General features: G+C 38.4%; 1 protein-coding gene across 1 annotated transcript in view; it reads left to right on the top strand.

Moving 5' to 3' along the window:
- Window positions 1–21,467, top strand: part of LOC138707520 (MOXD1 homolog 2-like) — a 772,674-nt gene that overhangs the window by 102,786 nt on the left and 648,421 nt on the right. Inside the window, exon 2 of the mRNA XM_069837045.1 lies at window positions 13,088–13,384. Coding sequence (XP_069693146.1) covers window positions 13,130–13,384 — 255 coding nt within the window. The 5' untranslated portion in view covers window positions 13,088–13,129. The remainder of the gene's footprint in view (window positions 1–13,087; window positions 13,385–21,467) is intronic.

Below are 21,467 nucleotides of genomic sequence, written 5' to 3' on the forward strand. Positions count from 1 at the left end.
CCTTCAAATCGTTGACTCATCAACAGTGACGTCATGACACACTTTGAAATGAACACCCAGTAGACTGTACCTTTTTCAAAGGATTGGGTTTGAGTCTGGCTTAATCATGCCAGCAAGTACGACAGAAAAAGAAAATGATTGCTGTTGTCAAAATGTACAGACGATTATTTAGTCCTGACAGCTCAGCGACTCGAAAGAGGGGAAGTAATAGGAGTATTGGGGAGAGTTCCGGAGTAGAGATAAGGGTAAGCGGTCGGTAAAGGAATGCAGTACAGCTTAAATGTACTGGAAACACAACGCTATACCGCATGCGTGACATCCGATCTCTCTGACTGCAGGCAACAGACAGACCCGAACGTCCCTTGGCGTAACTTAATGGACTCGCCTGACTAGGCGCACATTATCGACGACTGTCAGGACTAAATAATCGTACTGTACCAGTGTGCAAAATTTGAAGGTCGTACGCAACCTGGACGTTCCTGTGTTAGAAAAAAAGTCGAGTCGTTTAACTATTATGGCCTTCATTGTACCTTTATAGAAATACGGAGGACTATTTTTCAAATGCAACAAAATATATTTCTATGACACCGACAAGTTTCCTAATAGACCGGCGAAAATGTGATCGTGCGCCGAGCCGCTGTGTAACCTGCAACGTGCATAGCACCTATGAAGTGAGGCGGAGGTTTGTCATTCCTTACATCTAGCTTTCATTTGACATCACATTATAAATCTGTGAGTTTAAATTGAAGATCTAACCGCATTATTCGTACGTCTGCTGAAAAAGGATCGACGTACAGAGATAATAACAACACTTAACCTTTAAATGTTTCATCAGTAACATGTAGTATAATGCCGTTTTATGTTATACAACAGTTTTCCTCATAATACTTGTGAACAAATCATACATTTAATATTCTCATTATATTGGCACCAAAAATATGCGTCCTCCCATCCCACTTGAAACTTTCGTTTTTGTAGAGGTACATGGTTTCGAGAGAGACATTGCGACGATACGCCACTCGCAGGTCCGAGACAAATATAAATGGAAAGGATTTTGACTCCAGTGAGTGAGAGGGTGGGGGTTGTGGGAGGTAGGAAGCAAGAGAGATGCATAGCTATCATTGCGAGCCACAATGTGCTCGCGAGTCTCATTTTCACCACGGCTGTAAAGAATGTGTTCCAAATATCATGTAGCATTAATAACCGCAATTACGAAGATATAGGCCTACTGTACGTATAAAGTTTTGTACTAGGAAAGGGTCCACACCTGTGGAATAACGGTTAGCGCGTCTAGCCGCGAAATCAGGTGGCCCGGGTTCGATTCCCGGTCGGGGCAAGTTATCTGATTGGGTTTTTTTTCAGGATTTTCCCTCAACCCAATATGAGCAAATGCTGGGTAACTTTCGTTGTTGGACCCCGTACTGATTTCACCGGCATTATCACCTTCATCTCATTCAGACGCTAAATCTGTGGTGTTTGGGTAAAGGGAGATAAGTCATAAAAATGAGTTCGGAGATAAATGAAAATTAAACTTGGAACTCTTATTACAAATAATTTTCTACACAAATAAAACACATCAACTGCTAGTATTATTTGATTTTTGCACACCCACTTGTACAATTTAACTTGTGTGTTCATCTGGGGAACAAAATTCCACCCTGACAAAAAAATGACTTACAGTATACCCCTTTACCCGGACACCACAGAAATAACCTAAGCTGTTGATAAAGCGTCGGAAAACAACCTATTAAAATTAAAAAAAGAACTAGAAAAGGTAAAAAATTAAATTTACGGGAAATTGCAAATTTTAATGTCATTCAAAAACCCCAATTACAAACTGTTACCACAGCTTGAGCTACTTGTCTATAACACTACCCACTCGTAAACCGATTTCTTTTATTTTATATGCTTTTGTGGAAGTTTCCCTTAGACGTGTTAAATTATTTATACCAATAATAATAATAATAATAATAATAATAATAATAATAATAATAATAATAATAATAATATTATTATTATTATTATTATTATTATTATTATTATTATTATTATTATTATTATTATTATTGTTACTCCACTCGCATCTCACGTCACTTGTTTTTGAGTCCTATGCGGCGTAATTTTAGTGCCCTTAAGCCTGCATTTAATTCTAAACTTGCACAGCATTTAGACTGTATCATAAAACAACGTCATGAACAGACTGTTGCACTACCGACCGATTCACGTCTCGCTCGCTTCATCGTTCTTCCATTTCGAAACTGCCGCGCACTCTATGGAGTGATTTCGATACTACATTCTTAGCGAATTGCCTCGGCTCACGTGCTCGCATCGCTCTGTAGCAAAATTGCACGCGGCGCTGAAGTTGATGCGTGATATTGCAGGTGGATAAAGAAGATACAAGGCAATATTTAAATTTCTTTGTTTTTGAGTTGACGAATCGAACGCGGAATTTGTATGTCCGTGGTAGGTCTGATTACTAATCTCTTAATTGTAGTAGGATTTTTCTGCACAAATAATCACTGTTAGTTGCAACTGTTACACTACTTCTCAATAGTCATTAACTTTAATACCATTGCTAATTTTATTATGCAATCACCAGTACTATTACTGTAATCACTAGTATTAATACCGTAATCACCAGTAATATTACCGTAATCGTCTGTGTTATCAGCACAATTGTCAGTGTTACGGTATTCACCAGTGTTATCATCATAATCACCAGTGTTATCAGCGTTATCATAATAATCTCCAGTGCCATCATAATCACCAAAATTATGACCATAAGCGTAAGCGTTTCTGCCAAAATCACCAACATTATCGCCATAATCACCAGTAATCACCAGTGTTATTAGCATATTCACCAGTGTTATTACTATAATCGTGGCTGTTACCACTTCAATCACCAGCATTATCACCATTTTTATCACCATAATCATTGTTATTATAATTACTAGTGTTATAACTGTTATCACCAGTATTAACATTATCACCTTAGTAACCATAATGACAAGGTTTATCAACAGTCACCAGTGTTACCAACATAGTCACCAGTGTTGAAACCACTTATCATTATTTTCACCAAAATCGCCAGTATCATCACAAAAATCACCAGTATTATCAAACATTCACCAGTATTATCATTAAAATCACCAGTATTATACTCAACAGTAGCATCACAATAATCACCTGTGTTATCACCAAATTCACCAGTAGTATAAACATAATCACCAGTAATATAAACGTAATCATCAGTAATATAAACATAATCAGTATTATCATCATAATCATTAGTATTACCATCAAAATCGCAAATGGTGTCACCACAATCACCAGTGTTATGAACAGCAATCTCACTAGAGGTTTTGATTTATCTGGAGAAAATCAAAACTCGAGTGGGATTTAATTTACTATTACACGATTAGAAGAAAGTATATAAAGATTTAAATAAATAAAGTACTCTAATATAACAAAATATTATTTGACTTACTCAAATTGTATTTCATTAATATTAGCTTCACCAATACGTTTGAACTGAGCCGCCATTTCAGTTGACTATCTGTACGGTAAAAATGACGTTCAGAAAGCATGTTTTATAGTACCGTGAAGAATGTGTAGTTTGAAATGTTGGCAAACAAAGAAACAAATGCTAGGGAAGTGATAAAAACAGACAAATGGTAGGGAAGTAATAAAATAAACAAATTCTAGGGAAGTGATAAAATTGTAGCGATAAACAGCCATGATTGGTTGAAATACATCCTTTCGTACGGTTTTATTGGTCAAAAGTAGTATGACGTAGTAAAAGTGTAATAGTCACCATAATAACCATTACCACCATAATTACCAGTATATATTATTTTAATGTACCGAAGTACATATGATATTTCCATGCAGATATTCTGCGTCATCATACGATGTAAGAGTAATGGAACGGAGAAAAATTCTCTCCGGCACCGGGATTTCAACCCGGCCTTTCAGCTCTACGTGCTGATGCTTTATCCATTAAGCCACACCGGATACCACCCCGGCGTCGGACAGAATCGTCTCAGATTAAGCTCAAACTCTTGGGTTCCCTCTAGTGGCCGCCCTCTGCACTACGTCATAGATGTCTATGAACGTAGCACCGAATCCACACATGTGCTGAGGTGCACTCGTTATGAGTGACTAGTTGGCCGAGATCCGACGGAATAAGCGCCGTCTTAAATCACGAAGTGATTTACGCATATCATATATATATATATATATATATATATATATATATATATATATATATTATATCACGAAGTGATTTACGCATATCATATATATATTATTATAATATATATGATATAATATATATATGATATGCGTAAATCACTTCGTGATTTAAGACGGCGCTTATTCCGTCGGATCCCGGCCAACTAGTCACTCATAACGAGTGCACCACAGCACATGCGTGGACTTCGTTCCTACGTTCATAGACATCTAGGACGTAGTGCAGAGGGCGGCCACTAGAGGGAACCCAAGAGTTGGAGCTTAATCTGAGACGATTCTGTCCGACGCCGGGGTGGTATCCGGCTTGGCTTAGTGGATAAAGCATCAGCACGTAGAGCTGAAAACCCGGGTTCAAATCCCGGTGCCGGAGAGAATTTTTCTCCGTTCCATTACTCTTACATCGTATAATTACCAGTGTTATCACCATAATCAACTGTGTCACTGACATAATCACTTGTAATAAAAATATTAAACATAGAAATCAATAAAGTATAAAGTTAATTTTCCACCAGAGAGTTATCCATTCAAATTAGACATGTTTAATCAAAAAAGCTCAAAATCGCTAAATGCTAACATAAAAGTGTTTTAAAATGCTAAATTGTTTTTTATCTTATTTTTTAAAAAGCGAATTGTGTAATTTTAGTATGCTAAAATCTCTAATATCTAATTATTACTATGGCCACCAGTATCATCAATTTAATTACCAATATTAACAATATAATCACCAATACTATCATCATAGTCACTGTATTATCACAATAACCATTAGTAATATCATCATAGTCACTATTGTTATCATAATCACCGCCATAATCGCCAGTATTATCACCATAAATACTAATTTTATCACTACATGAAACAATATTTTCACCAGTATTAAGGTCATTATTGCCATTATTATCAACAGTAATCTGACTAGCGGTTTTGATTTATCTAGAGAAAATCAAAACTCGAGTGGGATTTAATTGACTATTACACGATTAGAAGAAAGTATATAAAGATTAGAAGTAACGAAGTACTCCAATACAATAAAATATTAATTGACTTACGAAAATACAACTGTCTTCAAATGTATTATTGTACCATCTCAACATTACAAATATTACGCTAGATGCACGCTAGATGGCAGTAGTGAGTTATAATTACTAGCAATGCCTTCTCGTCGAGAAGTTCTCGATCTACTGGGTGTTCATTTCAAAGTGTGTCATGACGTTACTGTTGTTGAGTCACCGATTTGAAGCCAGTTTCAGCTTATATGTCAGAGAAGTTGCCTATTATTCAAGGCGTTCTTCAATCTGAACTTGAGAACGTGTACGGTATAACTTGAACGTCGTAGCAACAGATGACGGTCTGTACGGTCTGTGTGCTACCATAACCTCTTTCGAACTGTGTTTTGCGCCGGCAAGTCGTACGCAGGGTATTTGTTATCATCGGTTGCGTACGGCAACTTTCCACAACACAAATCAAATGCTCCGTGTCCATGTTGACCGTCGAAGTTAATGTCAACAAATACGTAAATAATCGTCTTAACCCTCTCCCCATATCTCGACAGTACGTATTTCCAAACAGTTCACATTCCTGCCACTACCGGCGTTACCGTACGTATCGGTACGTACTCTTCAGAATGAACGCCGTACTTGCTAGGCAACTTCTCTCCTTCATAGGTTATACACCTCTGCGGAAGTGTAGGAAGATTGAATTCTCTAGGCTCATCGGTTAGCCACATGACGGCATACAGCGAGCCATGACACACTTTGAAATGAACACCCAGTATATCACGATGGCAGTGCTACTAGTCAAGAAGGCTTTGTTGATTCAGTTTCATTTTTATTAAAACAGTTGCATTCCACTTCAATTATCCGAATCCCAGTAATCAACGTCACTTGACAGATGATTTTCAATAAATATTATTATTAAACAATCTGTGATACGTGACTATCCATAATATCATATAGCAGAAGCTATAACATAACCTAAATAATATACACAAGTGTTAGAAAGTTTTAATTAACGACGATGGCATAAAAAAATAAACATGAATAATTTTAAAAGGAATAATTATTGAATGTACAATTTTCAAATTTGAATGTAGTTGGTGGTTCAATTGATGTTATATTGGACGTGTGCGTAATAGAAGTGGAACTCGTTGATTTAGGCCTACATGGTGTATTCAACTTATTCAGGATTTCCGAATGGTGCTCTTCATTTATCTGTAAATAGTATTTCAGAAGATGCAAAGGTACGATCAGTGATTTTTATTAATTCTTGTTCTTGAATGCCAATGCGAGTCATATTTGAAACTGCTGTGCATCGACTAGATTGGTTTGTAATTTTGTATTTTTTTTACGTCCAGACCAGCGCAGTTTCAAATGTTGGCAAACAAAGGAACAAATGCTAAGGACGCGATAAAATTAAACAAATGCTAGGGACGCGATAAAATTAAACAAATGCTAGGGACGCGATAAAATTGTGCGATAAGCAGCAATGATTGGTTGATATACGTCCTTTAGTATCGTTTTATTGGTCAAAAGTAGTATGACGTAGTAAAAGTGTAATAGTTACCGTAATTTCTAGTTTTACCATCATAATCACCAGTGTTACTACTACAATCATCAAAATCGTTGCTAAAATCGCCACTTTTACTTTCGCCAGTCAGCACCATTATTGTTGCCGTATTCGCCAGAATTATCGTCGAGATAATCACCACTATCATCGTCATATTCACAACTGTTAAAATTTATGTTGTAATATCGTCCATAACATTAATTTTCTACACTTCTTTAATCTTTCATATATTACTTAGGACCAGTCAGACTAAATAAATTGAAATTGCAATTAAAACTAAGAACTTTGTTTCAAAGAGTGGCTGTAATTTTGGGAAGCGAATGACGTAAATTAAATTCCCTATATTCGGTCCTATTATAGATAGTCTAGCTATGTAAAAAATTTAATACATCTTGATTACACAACTTTTAACACTGTATCACTTCGGAATTTGTATGATAAGAACTTTCTTCTGTTGAATTCCAACGTACCTTGTTAACATGTTTCGGCCATTGGTCGAAACATGTTAACAAGGTACGTTAAAATTCAACACAAGAAAGTTCTTATCATACATATTCCGAAAAAATTTAATATTACTTACTGGCTTTTAAGGAACCCGGAGGTTCATTGCCGCCCTCACATAAGCCCGCCATTGGTCCCTATCCTGAACAAGATTAATCCAGTCTCTACCATCATATCCCACCTCCCTCAAATGCATTTTAATATTATTTTCCCTTCTACGTTTCGGCCTCCCTAAAAGTCTTTTTCCCTACGGTCTCCCAATTAACACTCTATATGTATTTCTGAATTCGCCCATACGTGCTACATGCCCTGCCCATCTGAAACGTCTGGATTTCATGTTTCTAATTATGTCAGGTGAAGAATACAGTGGGTGCAGCTCTGCGTTGTGTAACTTTCTCAATTCTCCTGTAACTTATCCCTCTTAGCCACAAATATTTTCCTAAGAACCTTATTCTCAAACACCTTAACCTATGTTCCTTTCTCAAAGTGAGAGTACAAGTTTCACAGCCATACAGAACAACCGGTAATATAATTCAGATTTTTTTACAGTAGACTAGATAACAAAAGCTTTTCTTGTGTTTCACTTGCTCTGCTTGTGTTCCCCTTCCTCTCCTTGTGTTTCCCTTGCTCTCCTTGTATTCTCCTAATTCTTTTTGCCTGTGACTTATTCTCCTCTTCCACTTGCTCTCCTTGTGTTCTCCTAATTCTTTTTGCCTGTGACTTATTTTCCTCTTCCACTTGCTCTCCTTGAGTTCTCCTAATTCTTTTTGCCTGTGACTTATTTTCCTCTTCCACTTGCTCTCCTTGTGTTCTCCTAATTCTTTTTGCCTGTGACTTATTTCCTCTTCCACTTGCTCTCCTTGTGTTCTCCTAATTCTTTTTGCCTGTGACTTATTCTCCTCTTCCACTTGCTCTCCTTGTATTCTCCTAATTCTTTTTGCCTGTAACTTATTCTCCTCTTCCACTTGCTCTCCTTGTATTCTCCTATTTCTTTTTGCCTGTGACTTATTTTCCTCTTCCACTTGCTCTCCTTGTGTTCTCCTAATTCTTTTCGCCTGTGACTTATTTTCCTCTTCCTCTTGCTCTCCTTGTGTTCTCCTACTTCTTTTTGCCTGTGACTTATTTTCCTCTTCCTCTTGCTCTCCTTGTGTTCTCCTACTTCTTTTTGCCTGTGACTTATTTTCCTCTTCCTCTTGCTCTCCTTGTGTTCTCCTACTTCTTTTTGCCGGTGACTTATTCTCCTTTTCCTCTTGCTCTCCTTGTGTTCCCCTTCCTCTCCTTGTGTTTCCATTGCTCTCCTTGTGTTCTCCTACTGCTTTTTGCCTGTAACTTATTCTCCTCTTCTCCTTCCTCTCCTTGTGTTTCCCTTGCTCTCTTTGTGTTCTCCTACTTCTTTTTGCCTGTGACTTATTCTCCTTTTCCTCTTGCTCTCCTTGTGTTCCCCTTCCTCTCCTTGTGTTTTCATTGCTCTCCTTGTGTTCTTCTAATTCTTTTTTGCCTGTGACTTATTCTCCTCTTCCTCTTGCTCTCCTTGTGTTCCCCTTCCTCTCATTGTGTTTCCCTTGCTCTCCTTGTGTTCTCCTACTGCTTTTTGCCTGTAACTTATTCTCCTCTTCCCTTTCCTCTCCTTGTGTTTCCCTTGCTCTCCTTGTGTTCAGCTACTTCTTTTTGCCTGTGACATATTCTCCTCTTCCTCTTGTTCTCCTTGTGTTCCCTTGTTCTGCTTGTGTTCCCCTTGTTCTCCTTGTGTTCCCTTGTTCTCCTTGTGTTCCCCTGTTCTCCTTGTGTTCCTCTTGTTCTCCTTGTGTTCCCTTGTTCTGCTTGTGTTCCTCTTGTTCTCCTTGTGTTCCCTTGTTCTGCTTGTGTTCCCTTGTTCTCCTTGTGTTCCCTTGTTCTGCTTGTGTTCCTCTTGTTCTCCTTGTGTTCCTCTTGTTCTCCTTGTGTTCCCTTGTTCTGCTTGTGTTCCTCTTGTTCTCCTTGTGTTCCCTTGTTCTGCTTGTGTTCCTCTTGTTCTCCTTGTGTTTCCTTGTTCTGCTTGTGTTCCCTTGTTCTCCTTGTGTTCCCTTGTTCTGCTTGTGTTCCTCTTGTTCTCCTTGTGTTCCCTTGTTCTGCTTGTGTTCCTCTTGTTCTCCTTGTGTTCCCTTGTTCTCCTTGTGTTCCCTTGTTCTCCTTGTGTTCCTCTTGTTCTCCTTGTGTTCCCTTGTTCTGCTTGTGTTACTCTTGTTCTCCTTGTGTTCCCTTGTTCTGCTTGTGTTCCCTTGTTCTCCTTGTGTCCCCTTGTTCTGCTTGTGTTCCTCTTGTTCTCCTTGTGTTCCCTTGTTCTGCTTGTGTTTCTCTTGTTCTCCTTGTGTTCCCTTGTTCTGCTTGTGTTTCTCTTGTTCTCCTTGTGTTCTCTTGTTCTCCTTGTGTTCCCTTGTTCTGCTTGTGTTCCTCTTGTTCTCCTTGTGTTCCCTTGTTCTGCTTGTGTTCCTCTTGTTCTCCTTGTGTTCCCTTGTTCTGCTTGTGTTCCCTTGCTCTCCTTGTGTCCCCTTGTTCTGCTTGTGTTCCTCTTGTTCTCCTTGTGTTCCCTTGTTCTGCTTGTGTTCCTCTTGTTCTCCTTGTGTTCCCTTGTTCTGCTTGTGTTCCCTTGTTCTCCTTGTGTTCCCTTGTTCTGTTTGTGTTCCTCTTGTTCTCCTTGTGTTCCCTTGTGCTGCTTGTGTTTCTCTTGTTCTCCTTGTGTTCCCTTGTTCTGCTTGTGTTTCTCTTGTTCTCCTTGTGTTCCCTTGTGCTGCTTGTGTTCCCTTGTTCTCCTTGTGTTCCCTTGTTCTGCTTGTGTTCCTCTTGTTCTCCTTGTGTTCCCTTGTTCTGCTTGTGTTCCTCTTGTTCTCCTTGTGTTCCCTTGTTCTGCTTGTGTTCCTCTTGTTCTCCTTGTGTTCCCTTGTTCTGCTTGTGTTCCCTTGTTCTCCTTGTGTTCCCTTGTTCTGCTTGTGTTCCTCTTGTTCTCCTTGTGTTCCCTTGTTCTGCTTGTGTTCCTCTTGTTCTCCTTGTGTTCCCTTGTTCTGCTTGTGTTCCTCTTGTTCTCCTTGTGTTCCCTTGTTCTGCTTGTGTTCCCTTGTTCTCCTTGTGTTCCCTTGTTCTGCTTGTGTTCCTCTTGTTCTCCTTGTGTTCCCTTGTTCTGCTTGTGTTCCTCTTGTTCTCCTTGTGTTCCATTGTTCTGCTTGTGTTCCTCTTGTTCTCCTTGTGTTCCCTTGTTCTGCTTGTGTTCCTCTTGTTCTCCTTGTGTTCCCTTGTTCTCCTTGTGTTCCTCTTGTTGTCCTTATTTTCCTCTTCGTTTTTCCCCGGTTTCGCGTTTATTCGCTTTGTTCTCCTTGTTTTGCCATTATTCATGTCTTCTATTTCCCTTCGTCTTTTTCCTTGTTTTCCCTTCTTATACTTGCGCTTACCCTTATTCTCCTTGCTTTCCCCTTGTTCTCCCATTGTCCTTATTAACTCCTTGTTCTTCTTTCTTTCTCATTTCGTCATTTCTCGTACCATCCACATGTTATACGGAAAGATATGCAGCATTGTAAAGCTAAGCACTTTTCTATTTTTAAGTAGTTTTACTCAACGCAGTGAAATTAATTTTGTTGGTACAGTTTTAGAAACTTTGTTATGAACAACAGAGCTGAATGCCGTGTCCATGGAATGGAAGCTGCAGAGCAGTATCAGCGATTGTAGCTGCTGAATATTTGAAGTTTAATCTCTGTGTGACAGGAATAGCTGGCCGCTTTTAGAGTCAATATTGTGAATCATGGATCGGTGTTATTGTTTATACTCGTATAACTGCACTTAAGCAGTTCATGCACATCGGTCGCTTGTTCCATGGTTAATTGGTGATGTCGGAGCGGTCGGCATCCCAAGCCTGGACGGTAGCCAGATAATCTCAAACCCCAGTTGTCGAATCGGACTGCTTTTTGTTTCTCCTCCCGGTCTGCACTTGATTCAGAGGGCCATATCTTCGTTAGCCGCGACACACAAAGGATTTGAGGTTATAAAGCACCTTTTCCTTCACTTGCAATTTAGTTTCAGACGTTTCCAATTTTGTTATTCAACTTAGCTTTTTTCTGTGTACGTTGGAATAAAATGCAGTGGTTCTTACTTCAACTTGCTGCATTGAATATTCAGGTTGAACTCCTTCATAGCGTTCTGGGTTTCCGGTTCGTTGTTCTCTGTTGTCGCATGTCAAAATGTACAGGGACATCATTTTATTTTTACTTCAATTTTTATTCTACCTGAGTTTTTGAATGTACTTCACTCCCACCGCCTCTATTAGTAAACTACCAACCGTTCTCCACACAGAACCAAGGCCGCGTATGCAGTACTGAGTTAGTGAGTACAGTGCATTCCAGAAATATGTCCGCGTTTTCCAGTGACGAGAGAGCTTTCAATATTGAATCATATTTTCGCACAGGTACTGTCGTCCGTTTGCCTACGTCGCAAACCGGTTTCCCCCACCTGCTTCTGTTTGCCCCTCTGTAAAGTCTAGTAGCTGGGCTTTCTTAGCTATTTTCTGAAAACATTAATTTCTGTTAGGAATTGGACGTCTACGTAATATAATACAACTGTTTAAAATAATTTAAATAAAAGGGTCTCGTTAAGTAATTAAGTGTCACGTGATTTCCTCCCTTTCTACGACCCTACGACATAACCACTTGGACGGACAGTAGATAGCATGTCTGAGTAATTTTATCTTTTCGGATCGGGCAGAAGCGAAGATTGAATTTACAGTACGTCAGGTACTCTTTTATAGAGTAGGTACAGAATTATTTCAACATGAGTTACTGATACGAAGAACGAAACTGATAATTGGGATTAGGTACAATAGTCTATAGTGCGATAATATGCACATTACAACTGAAGCATGTATCGAAATGAACGATCACCATTTTAAAAAATGTGTTTAAATATCCATATTATGATTATTTTTCAATTTAACTTCATTCTCTATATTGTACGCTAATGTGCTGTAGACAGTATAATATACACTGCATAATGAATACGGCCATATGGACAGCTCAGTTCGTGAGTAAAAACACTCATTTTTAATATTGTAGGCTACTGTATTTTGATTAAACAAAAACTAATGAAAATGATCAAACTCAAAATCGCGATATTTCCTAGTTTACTTAAATGGATAAACTGCTTTTCTTCCCTCCAATACCTAGTAAAGTGATTTGTTTTTATTTTACGCCAGTATCATCGAACTCCAGTCGTGGAAGGAACGATTAAGAACCGGAAACACCGTTTGCTACAAACGGTGTTTCCGGTTCTTAATCGTTGATGCAAAGGTATAGCCAGGTTAATATTAGAAACGTTAGTAAAAATAAAATGATGTCCCTGTATAACCATTCACAATAAATATTTAAAACTTTTAATACGTTGCGAATGAATACATTTCGTTGAAAGGTTGGGGAGGGATGCGAGGACTAGGTCGTATAGCAGTAGTGTCAGAGTTGTAATCTCCCAAACCGGTTATGGTGCTAGAGACGTCCAGTCGGAGCGTGAACTTGCTTATGTCTGTGGAAGCACCGGAGCACATAACGAGTTATAGTGGAGCGCTCCGCTCCGTTTAGGCTGTGTCTGACAACGCTGTCGTATAGAGTTAATTTTATAGTATTTTAATTCAAATTAGGGCCACAATTAATCTGAAAACTGTGGTCACGAAAGAAAATAAAATTATGCTTGACTGTGAAGTGAATCTGACCCACTGTTTGTGAGGAAGATAAGGAGATGAACTCTTGCTGTCCGACAGGATGGGAGGGCGGTGTGCTCGGTGAAGTGTCCGGAAGGCGCGATGACGCGGTACGGGGCCGTGCTGCTCGCCCTGCTGGCCGCGGGGCTGGGCCGCGTGACCGGGGCCCACTGGACCCATTCCACAGACCTGGACCCCAATTACTCTGTGTTCTGGACTCCCGGCGAGGAAGACATCACGTTCGAAGTGCAAGTGCGGACTCTGGGATACATCGGCTTCGGATTCTCAGCGGATGGACAGATGCCTGGAGCTGACATCGTCACCGCCTGGGTTCGTGACGGACAGGTCTTCTTCCAGGTAGGAATCTGCAGTTTATTTTGTCTCGATGGTTATACTCGAACGGTCTTACTAATAAAAACTCTATATACAGACGTTTAACTCTCTTATACAGGGACATCATTTTATTTTTACTTCAGTTTTTATTGTACCTGAGTTTTTGAGTGTACTTCACTCCCACCCCTTCTACTAATGAAGTTCAATCGTCCTCCACACAGATCCAAGACCGCATATACAGTCATAGTAGCCTTACGGTTATTGTAAACAGTACGTTCCAGAAATATGTTCGCGTTTTCCAGTGACGAAAGAGCTTTCAATATTGAATCATTTTCGCACAGGTACTGTCGTCCATTTGCCTACGTCGTAGCCCGGTTTCCCCCATCAGCTTTTATTCGCCAGCTAGTGGCTGGGCTGTCTTAGCTCCTTTCTCAGGACATTAATTTCTGTTAGGAATTGGACGTCTACGTAATATTACACGACTGTTTAAAATAACTTAAATAAAAGGGCCTTGTTAAGTAATTAACTGTCACATGATTTCCTACCTTTCCACAACCCTATGACATAACCACTTGGACGGACAGTAGATAGTATGTTTGAGTAATTTTTTCTTTTCGGGTCGGGCAGAAGTGAATATTGAATTTACAGTACGTAAGGTACTCTTTTATAGACTGGGTACGGAATTATTGCAACATGACTTACTAGTACGAGGACGAAACTGGTAATTGGGATTAGGTACAATAGTCTATAGTGCGATAATATGCACATTAGGACTGAAGCCTGTATCGAAATGAACGGCCACCATTTTAAAAAATGTGTTTAAATATTCATATTATGATTATTTTTAAATTTAACTTCATTCTCTATATTGTACGCTAATGTGCTGTAGACAGTATAATATACACTGCATAATGAATACGTCGACATAGACAGCTCAGTTCGTGAGTAAAAACACTTATTGTTAATACTGTACTGTGTTTTGATTAAACAGAAAGCTAATGAAAATAATGAAACTCAAAAGCGCAATATTTCCTAGTTTACGTAAATGGATGAACTACTTTTCTTCCCTCCTATACCTAGTAAAGTGATTTGTTTGTACATTACGCCAGTATCATCGAACTCCAGTCGTGGAACGGGGTAGCTAACAGCGTTGATCCAGAGGTATAGGCAAGTTAATATTAAAAATGTTAGTAAAAATAAAATGATGTCCCTGTACTTATACAATGAAAGCTCGTTTATAAGTCGTGTGTAAAGTCCTTACTATTAATCACTACATACGTCGTGTATAACAGTATAACTGTTACACAACTACGTCATAGTTTCGTCATTACTTCATTACGAAAGGTAATATAATATCTGAGGTTCTCTATTGCATCCGGCAGAGCGCTCTAGTGTGCCGTGTCAAGTATCGATAGTACAACTGGCTCTGATCGATTACCACACTATATTTTGGTCAAAGAGAACAAGCTAGAACAATGATATTCTACTTATTCTGTGCTCTTTGGTGTGTTCTTCTGTGGTTACAAGGCATCCATCATCATGAAATGACAGTCGAGAAGAACAGCTGTTAGAGGGGCGGCCATTTTTTCTCTATATACAACGCTTAAACAAAGGGTTTCGTATATATAACTACTGAAAAGCAATTCCCATTGTATAGTTACAGATTGTTTATACATCCATCGCTTATGTATGGTTTATTAGTAACGTTTTCTGTCTCAACGCTGCATAAGTCTCTTATAAAAACTATACACGGTTTATTAGTAAGACCGCAAGACTAAAAGTTCTTGGAAAATTAAATTTGAGTGACTGAGCCGTGCAAGAAGGTGGCCTTGCTTAATTTCTAATGTTACCGGTTATTTCGTTCAATTTTAATAATAGGTTTATTATTTCTGTTTCTTCTCAATATATAAACCAATATCTTTCTGCTATAGAATGCGTGTATACTCCGTTCGTGGATTCTGTAAACTGACGCATAACGTTACTTGGGAGAGGACAATGCCTGCTCCCCTTATTTCCCTAAGCTAGCGAGCGAGCGGACGAGAGTTCACATAGCGTGTTGTGTTCCTTCTCTCACGCGTCCTTCCTTTCGCGCCAACCACCTATGACGCCAGTTGCGCAAGATATTTTTGGTGACAATGTGTAGTAATTAGAACAGGGATGTCAAGGTCAGAGTACGCGAAAGACACTACGTGCTCCCAAGCGCGCACGGGTTCCAATGAATCTGTTCTACAACCAGTAGCGGTGAACAAGAAGGGGTGAGCAAAATGAACTATATTGGCCTATCTCTGCAAGACGAATTAAACTGCTCTGAAGTAATAGATAATGCGTTATGCTCATACAAGAGAACAAGAAATAAAAGTATATTTTGCAACATATACCTCTCTAATAAATGCAATTAATTATAAAATAGCAGGATATAACAAATAATAAACATAGCTTCTCTTTAACTTAAGCAGTTTTACATAATGAGGCCTATAATTAGCCTAGGCCTAATTATTGTTATTAACTGTTACATAATCATGTACTACTTATATGAGCATCATCACACTTCTAGAAACAAAATTAAATTCATGACTTGTCGCGTAGTTCAGAAATGTTTTTTTTTTTTTTATTTTTGCCGACACAAATCCAACTTGAGCTGGAGTAGGTAAATATCTTTAAATCGTCTATGGAACCCTTCCAGAGATTTTTTAAAACATTACAGTATTTTTTCTGTTGAACAGGAAGTCAATGACTGAAGGCGTTGAAATTATAAAAATTGTGCTGTGAGATCTGGGACATCCACAATGAAATCTTCATCTGAAAGCTTTTAACAATATCTGTCGACACAGATTAATTGATTCTTTCCTTGCGATCTCAAATTCAAAACGTTCAGATGCTCTAATACATCCTTCAGAAAGTTACGTTCCTCGATCCATGTAGAGTCAACTAGTTCTGGACTGTCTCTGTTTTTCTCTTATGAATTCTGATAAATATTCACGTAATTCAAAATATCTGGACAGAACAATATCGTAATAGTAAGAAACATCGTTAAACTGAGAATTTATGTACGAAAATCTGCACAATTTATAGACACAACTCCTAACTGACATTTAACGAATTTACGCCATTAGCAGCACACACTTTGTATTTTATTCTGTAAACATAAATACAATGCTGTGAGGAAGAAGCTCTACAATGCATCTTTACATACATTTACTACTATTTAATGTCAATAAAAACAAACCAATTTGAATATTATATCATTCTATAGACGAACTAATAATTTTAGGCGTTCGACACTGCTTGTCTTTATAACTAAATAATTTCTACAAACCAACCTCATCTTTCACTTACACAAGACGTTAAGAGTCTAGTCAGCCTGAAACTTACTGAACGACTTCTTCATCAATGTGTAATGTACAACCCTTGTGTTCACCAGTGCCTTGTACCTGCGTGCCTTACGTGCTCTGATCAGCGCATACGGGCTAAGAGCACGTTTGCGCTCTCGTTGACATCACTGAATTAGGGAGATGCAGAATAGGGATTATATTCGTCCGGTCACAGGTAGATTTCACGAGTTAACGAATGGTTTATGCCAGGTTAATTAATCAAGTATGTAACTTAACAGTACTGTGCGTTAAAGGGAGGTTGTAAGCTGATTTGGATCAAAATTAACATTTTTTTTTGTTTTTAGCTGAACTAATAAATTAAGAAAAAGTCGGTAGGTTAAGGAAGATCACAACTACAGGTGAGCAAATTTTCATAGATGTATATTGAATAGTTTCTGAGATAAGTGTACCTGAATTTGCTAAATCTAACACGGCGAGGATAGGGCTTACAACCTTCCCTTAATAATAATAATAATAATAATAATAATAATAATAATAATAATAATAATAATAATAATAATAATAATAATAACAACAATAATAATAATAATAATAGTTTTATTTTCCCTGGCAGAGTTAAGGCCATCAGGCCTTCTCTTCCACTCAACCAGGATCAAATCACATACAGAAAAATACATATCGGTATACAAATATTAACTTAAAAATAATAATAAACATAATAAAGTAAGAAGAGAGATTGAAAACATATACACAATCAGTATTAACTTTAAAATAATAATAATAAAAATATATATAATAAAAAGAGTCTGAATACATAATCACAAACAGGAAAATACATTCTAGTATACAAGTATTAGCTTAAAAAAAAAGAATTAATACATATGAATATAATCTCACAACTAAAGGAATAGTACAAATTAGTATGATCAGCACAGCACGTGTTACATTGAGACAATGACAATTACCTAGATATTAGTGTTAATGGAAAAATAAAGTAATGACTGTGTAAAATAATAATAATAATAATGATAATAATAGTAGTAATAATAGTAATAAATAAAAATTATACCTACAAAAACTAATTCTGTGCATTTAAAATATTTCTAAACAACCTACTTTTAAATAATTGGGGACTAATACTACCCCTGATTTCCAGCGGCAGCGAATTCCATGAGCGGGCCATGGCTATTGAGAAAGAATTTGAGTACAGAGATGTCTGATGACATGGTATTTATAGCAACAGATTGTGCTGTGAACGTGTATTACGATTATGATGTGAAGCTAGGAGAGTAAACCGAGAGGCAAGGTAGTTGGGTGTGGAATCATGTATAATTCGATATAGCAGGCAAAGAGAATGTACTAAACGTCGATCTTGCATTATTATCCTTTGTTTATTAATTATTTATTTTTATCTTCGAACAATAGTTCTAATAAATAACAATTGAAATTTTGATCATCCGTCGATAAGCGGACTCATAAATTTACCTGTAAAATAATAATAATAATAATAATAATAATAATAATAATAATAATAATAATAATATTTCCATTATCCATTCCGCAAGTTTTAAATTGTTGTTCCATTAATTGTTTAGGATCTGATGCCGCGTAATAGTCTCATGACCTTTCGCCTATGTGTAGTAAGTGCTGTAATCAGGGCTCTTCTTAAGGCCTTCCTCACTTTCGTAAGACCAGAAGAAAGGAGGTAAATACAAAATTTGTAGATGAACTCAATTACGTACTTACTGGCTTTTAGGGAACCCGGAGTTTCATTGCTGCCCTCACATAAGCCCGCCATCGGTCCCTAGTCTGAGCAAGATTAATCCAGCCTCTGCCATCATATCCCACCTCCCTCAAATCTATTTTAATATTATCCTCCCATCTACGTCTCGGCCTCCCCAAAGGTCTTTTTCCCTCCGGCCTCCCAACTAACACTCTATATGCATTACTGGATTCGCCCATACGTGCTACATGCCCTGCCCATCTCAAACGTCTGGATTTAAGGTTCCTAATTATGTCAGGTGAATAATACAATGCGTGCAGTTCTGTGTTGTGTAATTTTCTCCATTCTCCTGTAACTTCATCCCTCTTAGCCCCAAATGTTTTCCTAAGCACATTATTCTCAAACACCCTTAACAGATGTTCCTCTCTCAAAGTTAGAGTCCAAGTTTCACAACCATAAAGATCAACCGGTAATATAATTGTTTTGTAAGTTCTAACTTTCAGATTTTTTGACAGCAGACTGGATGATAAAAGCTTCGCAACCGAATAATAACAGGCATTTCCCATATTTATTCTGTGTTTAATTTACTCCCGAATATCATTTATATTTGTTACTGTTGCTCCAAGATACTTGAACTTCTCCACCTCTTCAAAAGATAAATTTCCAATTTTTATATTTCCATTCCGTACGATATTCTCGTCACGAGACATAATCATATACTGCCCGTGCCTCACTTCCTGAGCTGTTTCTTTGCGGGGCGAGACGCAGAGGGACAGGGTAGGAGGAGCTGCGTACCGCATGTGCCTACTACCCTACGTTCAACACATCGGCCTTTTCAGGATTCCTTTCGTCAGCTATGGAGCAAGATTAGCCGTTGACAAGCGAATGTATAGGCTGTCCCCTCACGCAACAGATTATGTCCCCATCAATTCCTGTAACTAAACACTAATACCAGTTGTAGACTACAGTCTCGACAAGACATTATAGACCTAATCGCGATTACGGTTATCACGTGTACACATCCGTAAACTCTTTCCTCAATGGCAGTGTTTCTCAAACTTTTTCCACCGCGAAACCTCTTTTAATCTAAAGTGTAACTGCGGAATCTCTGTAATATTTTATTAGTGTTTAAATTAACAGACAAGTGAAAGCTAGTATCTCAATAATTCTGTTCAGTGGGACGAATGTATTTGCTTTTTAAGCCTGCAATCTGGTTTTATGGCGGAAAGTTGTAGTCTCATTTCTATTGTACTTCTGCATTTTGTCTTTTCGATATTTTGTTTTAGTGAACAGATGCGCAGAGAATCAGTGATGAAAGTGATAAATATTATGGGTATTTTCCGTTTTAGATGTTCATTAAACATATTATTACGCATATTCTTGGATTATTATTATTATTATTATTATTATTATTATTATTATTATTATTATTATTATTATTATTATTATCGGTGGTTTCATGTTATTATTGATTCATATTTTCGTAACATTTATATATTTTTATAATATCCACTAAGTATAAAATAGCCACCGGAGCAGTCCAGTCGGCTAAGGCGTTTGCCTATCGATCCAGAGTTGCACTCGGGCGCGGGTCCGATTCCCGCTTGGGCTGATTACCTGGTTGGGTTTTTTCCCCGAGGTTTTCCCCAACCGTAAGGCGAATGTCAGGTAATCTTTGGCGAATCCCCGACTTCATCTCGCCAAATACCATTTCGCTATCATCAATCCCATCGATGCAAAATAACCTAGTAGTTGATACAATGTCGTTAAATAACCAAGTAAAATCATGTAAGGCTCACGGAGCCCCAGAACATACTTTGAGAAATGCTGCTCTCTGGTAATTCAGCAGTTGTCCAAACTGAACGAAGAGCGGCCTAGTGTGTACTTACATTTTAGGAAATCGCCATCAGAGATAATAGCGATAGTGGTAACCACGATTAGAGTATCCAGTATAACTAGTAAAGATCCCTGCGATGGCTTAGGATAACGTTTTCAGAGCATGTAATATGCTGCCATGCCGCCACGTTGCTCCTCCCGTGACGTTCGGAGCAGACCTAAGAGGCGTGGTTATAAGCACTAGGGAACTCTCGGTTCAGGACGTGAGACACGGGCAGTACTTTGTCTTTTCGGGATTTACTTTCAAACCTCTCTCTTTACTTGCTTCCAGTAAAACTGAAGTCAATTACGTTGAAAAATTAAATGTTTGTTCAGAAGTCCTCAACACGAAGCACATTGTTACAACCGCATTTTTCTAATACTGCAGTCGGTCATGCTTGCTTCTCTTCTAGCCGCTAGAATTCGCTAGCGTCTCATTACCACGGCAAGGAAGCTAAGTTTGTTAACCAAGGGACAGAGAAACGAAACTTGGCTGTGCAAACGCTGTTCAGTATGATTGTATGCGCCAACATGCATCCACAGTTTTAAGGTAGGCTATGTTTTAAAGTTTTAAACTTTGTAGGAACATGCTGTCATATTGTGTCCTACACGCAAGCACAAACAGACCTGCACCCTGACTTGACAGAATCGCTTTACGTCACCCCCGCCACCACCGCCGCAACCACCACTTCTAAGGACGACATTTTGCAACCTTATTCTATCGAGGATATTGTACCAGTAGAGGAAGCGCAAAGAAAGCTTCCCCATTTGACTGATGCGCAGAGACCGATATTCGGTCCTCGTGCCGCCATGCTCGTTACAGGGCTGCTATGAATCACCTAATGCTGATTACAGGGCGCATTCGAAAGCGCGGTCTTGAGCTGTTTGTATCGTGGAGTGCAGAGCGGGTAGAAGCCAGCGTGTGCGTTACATTTTCTGCGTTTTATCGCTGATATCAGTAGTTTTATGTAGTGCAAAGTGTGTTAAATAACAGAGTTCTGTATAACAATGCCCCCCGTTTCGCTCTAAGTTAGGAAGTGCTAATAAAACGTTACACAGTCAAACTAGGTAATTATTTCTGTAGTGCTCGGGAAAAGTGACACAAGTCAGTTTCCACAAACCTTTTTTGATAATTTATTGACAATCTTACGGAACATCTGTTCGCTTGGAAAAAATA

This window comes from Periplaneta americana, chromosome 10 (assembly GCF_040183065.1).
Source record: "Periplaneta americana isolate PAMFEO1 chromosome 10, P.americana_PAMFEO1_priV1, whole genome shotgun sequence".
NCBI classification, from domain to species: domain Eukaryota; kingdom Metazoa; phylum Arthropoda; class Insecta; order Blattodea; family Blattidae; genus Periplaneta; species Periplaneta americana.